General features: G+C 47.7%; 1 protein-coding gene across 1 annotated transcript; it reads left to right on the top strand.

The window, feature by feature from the left end:
• Positions 1-2,010: 2,010 nt before the first annotated feature.
• LOC133899720 (WRKY transcription factor WRKY51-like) lies at positions 2,011-3,237 on the top strand. Its single transcript, XM_062340769.1, has one exon. The coding sequence runs from the start codon at positions 2,198-2,200 to the stop codon at positions 3,056-3,058; it is 861 nt and encodes a 286-aa protein (XP_062196753.1). The 5' UTR covers positions 2,011-2,197; the 3' UTR covers positions 3,059-3,237.
• Positions 3,238-8,232: the final 4,995 nt, after the last annotated feature.

Genomic DNA, 8,232 nt, shown 5'->3' with positions numbered 1-8,232 from the left:
GTAATAACCAAAATTTGTTAGAATAAAATTCATGCGTTCCAAAGAGATCCCGTCGCTAACCCAGGCCACCGGTCCCGATCCCAGCTTTAGTAGACCCAATTCTCGCGCCGGTGTGTTTTAGTCACAGCAGGCTGCGAATTCCACGAGCAAGTTCAGCATCAGAATCTAGGCAGCTGAGATATTCCAAGTACCTGGCCTGGATGGTTTGGAACTTGCCGGAACAAGACCGAGTAGAACGATTTACCTGTTCAGCAATGGTTACTGCAGGCAGATCTACGGCTGCCTGCAAATGCCGCAGCAACATTTTCCAATTTCTACGCATGCGCGCATGCACGGACGGATCGTTAAACGCAAGAGGCCATTGAGTGGAAATTATTCGGAATTAGACCTGGCTCCATATATGAATATATCCCTCTTCAAAGTTAAAGAACTAGCTCAATTAAAACTATTTTTTACGTAAAAGATGATCACACACATCATGCTCAACGTCACCGTATATAGCCACGTTAGGACGGAGATCAGTAAGGCCATCTCTAATAGAAATTTTAAAAATTTATCCTCTGTAATATTATTACAACATCCACTATTTTTTTTATCTCTAATAATTATCTTATTTCCTACTTTTTATTACTCTCTTTCTCTCCTCGGTCCCACATGCATACATTAGCTACAGTGATACAGGAGCCGTATCCGGCTGCAAATTTGCGGGCTCTCATCCCCAACCCGCTTCACTGTAGCCTGAAAAAAACAGCTATACGGTAGCTGTTAAAGAGAAAAACGAGAGCTAGAATCAGCAAATCGCGCTCTACAACGTTTTGCAGCAGCAAATACCGTCTCCGTTGGAGACAGACTAAGGAAAATTTGAAAGCTAGCTCTATCTAGCCACCGTTGGCTTGCTCACCATCTCTCCCTCTCTACCTAGCCAGGCTCCGAGTTCAACGTTCCGTGAGTAGATTCGTTAGGTCATCGACACGCCGAGTAGCATGTGAAAGAGATTATCAACGGGCACAACCAAAGGCCGGCAATGGCGTGTGGAAACTGGAGAGAGCTTCAAACAAAGGGAGGGTGTGCACATCGCTCTGACCGGACCGCCAATGTCAACCAAAATCGCAGTACCATATTGTCAAGGAGGATACGCACGACACATGACTAATCGCAGTACCGAATTTGGAGAAGAGCTCCGTATAAAATTCTTGCATCGTTTATCCCAAAACGTCTTACGCAGGACCCCTGGTGTTTACTCGATTTCAAAGAAACGCCAGGAATGGAGCTACCCCTACCATATGCTCCATAACTCTGATTAATGTCTAGTAAGCTAGTAAACCGTTGATTTATTTGTTGTAGAAAAAACGTCAAAGATATTATTATGATTAAAAGATTATGGATTTTTCCGTGAAAATTTAGCTCTATTGTACTGTCCATTTGAAAATTAAAGACTCCCAATGTAAATCATTACATTTTTTAAAATATCGATATTTTTCTTCCCGCTCTTGTTGTGCACCGTCTTAGTACAGCCATGACGACGACATGTATTTCGATTTCCTCAAACTTAGCCCTCATCCTATTTTTGCCGCAACCAAGTAGTCTTCGGCGGTAAAAGTAGAATTAGGTGCAAACCTTGAGGGGAGAAAACAGATACAAATTCTTACGCCAAGTTTGTTTTTTATTCTGATTATGGATTCTATCTTAAAAATAAAATAAAAAATAAACAATCACAATATAAAAACTGATTCTCACAATTTATAAGTCAAATTGTACAACGAAATCTCACAATTCATAATTTAATAAGAATAAATTTCCACAAATTTTACAAAATAAACTAAATTTTATAATCTCAAACTAAAACAAACATTCTCTTACAATAACAAACATCGAGGCGATATCAGGAAGAAAACAGAGTACTAGAAATCATGGGTAACCCAAGGTGGTATCTAGAAAAACGTCGAGGTGATATCAGGAAGAAAATAGAGTACTAGAAAAAGAAGCAGCCCATTGACTCTGCGCCTCTCGTCTTCCTCCACCATCCACCCCATTTCCACCTATAAAACCTCCCCCCGCCATCCGTTCCCACATCACAATTCCACAACCCAAACCACAAGCCAAGAAACCAGCACCACCGCGGGGAGCAGAAAATAGCAAGCCAAGGCCGCGGCCGTCTCCAGTCTCCCTCCCCCGTTCTTCCACAGAGCCGGCGGACATGGCGGTCGACCTGATGGGCTGCGGCGGCTACGAGCATCTCGCGTTCCAGGAGGCCGCCGCCGCGGGGCTGCGCAGCATCGAGCTGCTGGCGTCCTCGCTCTCCTCCCGCGCCGGACGGGCACAGTCGCCGCCGCTCGGACAGATCGCTGACCAGGCGGTGTCCAGGTTCCGCCGCGTGATCAACCTCCTCGACCGCACCGGACACGCCCGCTTCCGCCGCGCGCCCGCCGCGCCCACGGAAACGCCTCCTCCATCTCCCGCTCCCGCGCTGTCGCCGCCTCCGGCTGCGCCCGTGTCGCAGACGGCGGCACCGCAGAAGAGCCTGACGCTGGACTTCACGAAGCCGGCAACCAAGACCGCAGCGACGCCGGCGGTCTCCGCGACGTCGACCTCCTTCCTGTCGTCCGTGACGGTGGGCGGCGACGGCAGCGTGTCCGGGGGGCGGAGCCTCGCCGTCACCTCCGGCAAGCCTCCCCTCCCGAAGCGCAAGCACCCCTGCGCCGCCGCCGCCGCCGTGGCGCACGCGCACCCCGAGTGCTCCACCGTCGGGCTGTGCCACTGCTCCAAGAAGCCGAAGCGGAAGCACCCGCGCGGCGCGACGCGCACGGTGCGCGTGGCGGCGCCGGCGTCGGGGTCGCGCGCGGACATCCCGGCCGACGAGTACTCGTGGCGCAAGTACGGGCAGAAGCCCATCAAGGGGTCCCCCTACCCGCGCGGCTACTACCGGTGCAGCACCGCCAAGGGCTGCCCCGCGCGGAAGCACGTGGAGCGCGACGCCGCCGACCCCGCCACGCTCGTCGTCACCTACGAGGGCGACCACCGCCACGACGCCCTCGCCGGCGCTGCCCGCGTGGCGTGAATCCCTGAACCGATCATTAGCGGCAGTAGATCAGTAGGACGCTTCTTCGATTTGTTCTTTGGATTAGCGGTAGCGGCTCGTGTAAAGAATCAAAGAGATGTGGCCGTAGCCTCAAAACTCATCTCTAATGGGCAATTTTCTTGACAAATCAGTGCCATTTTTACGATCGTTTCCTCCAATTTGGCAGATTTACGTCCCGTACTAATGAATTCCACGTGAATCGCTTCCTCCAATTTGGACGTAATTTGATGTCGGCCCTGTGCGAAGGTCAAGAGATGGATGGACATCGGCACGCTCTTTAAGTTTCGTGTCGGGCGGCGGGGCCCACCGGTCAAAAGCGGCCGATGAGAGGTCGCTTTCGCGTGAAGTGTGCCGCTGGGGTCGTACGACTAGTATTTAACTGCAGCTGGTGCCCGAGAGTTGACCACATCTCGTCTTCCTCCAAGCCTGCGCGTTAAAGCCGAGGGCGACGTACGGCCCCCACCTGCCATGCGTCGGCCATGGGTTTCGACGCCATGTAGCGTTGGCAATGGGTCAGATCGGATGGTGCAAAACCATGCTCAATCCGAAACTTGATAATTTCAACTCGATCCGTATCCAATTTACTAATCAGTGGAAACTCTAACCCGAGCCTGTTAGGCACTGGTCGGGTTTCGGGCATCTGTCGGGTTGTCCTGGACGCCTTCTTGTGCTAGACCTACGACATCACCATCCACTCAGCCAACCTGCTCGTGCGCCGCCACCACTGCGTCCGCCTCCCCTCAGCGTTGTCCTCCTCACCTCTGAGCGACCTCGATGTGCCCGCATGGCTCAATAGCCTCAAGCGCCGACCTGGGAGCAAGCACGAGACGGCGTCCGCTGTGGCTTCGTCAGTGGTAGTCCCCGATTTCAAGGCGGAGGAGTCTGGATCCGGCATCATGGGCTACAACGACCATGGGATGGAGGACAATGAGGACCTGCTGTACCGCGTGACGGTGTTTGATCCCATGCTCGTCGAGCTGTACAACCCCATGGCCGACGAGGGGGAGCAGAAGCCGGCCTACCGATCTTGTCCCTCGCGGAGACATTGTCGGAGTTCGCCTCCAGCTCAGTGGAAGCAGACAGGCTGTCTGGATTCGACATCCCCGACATGGAGCTCGTTAGCTTCGCTGCGGACATGAAAAGGAAGCAGTCGGAGATGGATCTACGGTCAGATCGCCGGATCTGCGGTAGGAGGAGGTCGGACGGCGGCTGTCGGGTGGCGGGGAGGCTAGGTTGCGGCTGTCAGGCGGTGGGGAGGCGACGGTGGCAGCAGTGGCCAGCAGCCCAATGCGGCTGATGGGCTAAGCTGCTTTGGGGAGGGACTAGGGAGCGTTGGGCAGGTCGGCAAGCCGCACGTGGGGAGTGTAGTGCGTTTGATTGAGTTGGGTTGGGCCTTATGCTGTTGTGCATGTAAATGATTTTGGGGCAGTCGGGAGACCCGTGGGTACCCATGGGTGAAATTCAAAACCCGAACCTGACCCGTAGGACCTGTGGGTGAAATTTGCGATCCAAACCCGGACCCGTCGGGTTGGAAACCCGCGGGTACCGAAACCCACAGGTCCAATTGCCAGCCCTAACGCCATGGCTCCCAGCTCTCCACCCCTTGACTTTAGAGGTTCAAACTGATACTAAGGGCCTGTTTGGTAGAGCTCTCCCTGGTTCAAATTCTTGGCGGAGAGTGATTCTTTAGGGGAAGTGATTCTATGGTTGAAAGTGATTATCTAGAATAAACTATATGGAGGAAGTGATTCTGTGCGAGAAGTGAATCAGAGGAAACTGCTTTTTCAGCTTCCCATCTTCTAGTTTATTTTAGAGAATCATTTCCATGGATTTCACTCAGGGAGCTAAAAGCTGAAAACTGTTGTTTGGTAGAGATACCCCTCATTCCAGCCGGGAAGCTGCTCTGGGAGCTCTGCCAAGCAGGCCCTAATTCTCGACTGGCGAAAATGAAGTCCTTTTGGAATAGGTGAATTACCCTGCTCATAAGGCAGTTGAATTCGTATGAAATTTACTCGTTTCGAATTCCAAATGGTCATGTTAGAGAATAAGGTGTTAGATATATTTATCTTCAGATATTACTGGAATTGATATATTATGTGATATTAGTGTGATCTCAAATGGTATACCAGCAGAATCTTTAAACCTGAGATCATTATTGATTCTTAAAATATGTAGTGGTACACTTTGGGATTACCAAACGCTACTTCGTAACTAGGTAGTCATAAAGGTAGTTTTCGAATTTGTTATGAAACATGATATGAAGTGTGAGCAATCAAGATGAAATTTGTCTTTTCTATATAACGGGAGAGATGTCTCTAGGCCCCTCAATATGGTTGGATTAGAAAGTGTATAATCATATCAATGTGATTAAAGAGTTAATCATAAGTTGAGTAATCCACTATAAGATTAAGTGGATGGCCAAACTATTAAAAAAGATAGCACGTGTCTCTCTTTAAGCTTGATTGGTATCGTGAAGCAAAGGGATTGGTGCATATGTAGATCAACATTCAGTTAATATGATCCTTATGTATACTTGGGAGTCAATATGTCCTGTTAGGGACCGTTGTTGATTTCAGTTTGAAAAAGGTTTTCTAAGTCATACTGTTTGTATATGAACCTAACAGGTCACAAATTTAATAGGTTGGAATAAGACACACGAATTGGATCCGCGAGAAGGTTTGATTGGATTGTGATCCATGAGGCATTAGAGTCCTAATGGGATACCAATGTGAGAGCCCATAGCAAGATCTATATAAGGGGAGGTGTGGAGAGTACGGTTGAGCTACTTTGAAACCCTAGCTGCGCCCTCTTCACCTAACCTCTCAAAACCCTAGTTGTACGTGCGGTGCTAGCACACCGAAGTTCCACCCCAGTATGTGTGGACATTGTAGAGATACTGCTGCTATTGTGGCGATGATAGGCTCGACGGGAAGAACTCAAAGCTACTGCTGATTCGACTCCTATTCGATTCCGGGTAGAAGATCGGAACACTCCTGACTAAGTAGTCAGAATGCTCCTGACTAAGAAGTTGAACCCGGAAGTTGATCCCAACTAGCAAGTCGATCTTTTACGACAACCCTGCTGAGTTCGACTGTTTTCTCTACATCAACGTACACAATGTTGGACTGATCTGCTCTAGATCTTCTTCCGCTGCACTGCACGTAAAGTGATAACTATTCATGATCCTCTACTAGTATATTTTCCTATTTGAACTTAATAGAAATTTTTTGTTTTGCGCTATCATGATACACCCATTCCACAATAATGATAGCATGGGAAGGAAGAGGAGGAGCGAGAGAGGGGGCGGAGGGGGAGCACAGTTGCATGCAGATGTAGTATGAAAAATGATTTTACTGATTTGATCAGAACGAGATAAGTCTAGCAATTACAGAGGATATGGCTCTCTACATACCTTTCCCGTTATATCTTAATAATTATGAATTCATGCCAAAAAGTTTTCCTACAGCAGATTTGTTTCGACAAGTTTTTTTTAAAGAAGGAATACATTTCGGTGAGGAATTGCTCGTCATGGTCAACCTACATACTTTGATTGATAATTACCACTTGTTTGAATGACAAGTCAAGCACATACTAGGCTATTACTATATTGTTTTGTCGACGTGGCCTGGCACGTAAACCTTGCAAATATATCAGAGGCTAATACACATTCAAACATATATTTCATGGTGGGGGAAAAAGTTGGACAGTTTGGCATTTTTTATACGCAATACCAAGTCTGACCCGCAATTTTAAACAAATAAGTATTTGTTGGGTCAACAAACAAAAAGAATATGTTCTGGTGTTTCTTTTCAAATGCGAGGCTAATTAAATAAATTACAAGTTGACTTCCATCATACCCTCATGGTGGAGTGTTTACTTTTGTAGGAGTATATTGTAAGCTTGCTCAGACTGCAAGCAAAGCATCACAAACAGTTGACTTTTTGTGGTCTTCTCGGTTAAGCTTTAGACTATGCACACGACTTTTTTGTTTTTTTAAAAAAGGCACACGAGTTTTTCTTCTAGAAGAAAAAAGACATATGTGTTCTGTTCTGAAAAAAAGAAGGCATATGAATCTGACTTTTTCTTTATCTTTTGGTGTCCTAGTGGGCTGATAGTCTATACCCATATGCTCTCTCTAGTGATAGAAAAAATGTTGTCATTGTTTTTTCTAGTAAAAAAAATAGTGTAATTTTGAGTTTGAATATTTGCAAATGATACGATTATATTTAACTCAAAAGATGGTTCCGTAATTTTACTATATTCTATTAACATATCACAATATAAATTAGTGGCAAAAATACTTCTTTGAAACCATGTCGTTGTCTACACGTTTTTTTTTTTTTTACCAGAAGGATGGCAGCGCAACTGCGAGGGGCATCAAGTACATTTAATCTACTCCGATGAATTCGCAGCGACGGCTGGTATATGAAGACGACATTCGAATTTTCTTGGCTTTGACTGGCTCGCAAATCGGTGGCATCACACGTGCGAAGAACAAGCGGTAGTGCCCTCGGTCAGCGGGTTACAAAAGTCTCGAAAGATTATACAATTCATTCGAACCGGGCGTTGAATATTTCATTCATACTTGCATATGGAGCTCGATGTCAACCGTTCTTTCGGTGTCAGACTGGAAGAGTTTGGTGTGCCGAACTCAACTCTGCCACAGATCTCCTTCGGAAAATCTGCGAGGCCTCAGTGGACATAGATCAGTCTTCTCGAGCTCATGAGGGCTGAGGCCAGCATCGCACGAACGTACGATGTCGACAAGCACATTCAGTCATCGATGATGGCGTTCGTTCATGCATCGCCATCATCGGTGATGGAGGCTGCAGTCAACGTCGATGAGTACGCATGCAAGATGCAACTGCCGCAACCAAAGCTTCAACAGCGGAGTGGATGGATCTTGCACAGGGCTTGAATGTAGACGACGACCGGACGGAGCAGAGCAGGTCAGCTGCCGTTGTACTCTCTGAGTTATTAATGGAAGGCCGATCTTGGTGGCAGCATAGCAGCAGTAATGGCGGACTGACTGACTGAATGCCCACCGGAGACCATGGAGGGAAGTGGGTGAGCCGATTGGGTTTTTTTTTTTTTTTTTTTTTTTTTTTGCCATCGTCAAGATTGGGTTTCAATAATTTATCACCCTCAACATA

This window comes from Phragmites australis, chromosome 18 (genome assembly GCF_958298935.1).
Source record: "Phragmites australis chromosome 18, lpPhrAust1.1, whole genome shotgun sequence".
NCBI classification, from domain to species: Eukaryota; Viridiplantae; Streptophyta; class Magnoliopsida; order Poales; family Poaceae; genus Phragmites; species Phragmites australis.
This window is presented reverse-complemented; position numbering and strand designations above follow the sequence as displayed.

Excerpts from the sequence above, each read along its gene's own strand:
- LOC133899720 (XM_062340769.1), top strand. The coding sequence starts at position 2,198 with ATGGCGGTCGACCTGATGGGCTGCGGCGGCTACGAGCATCTCGCGTTC.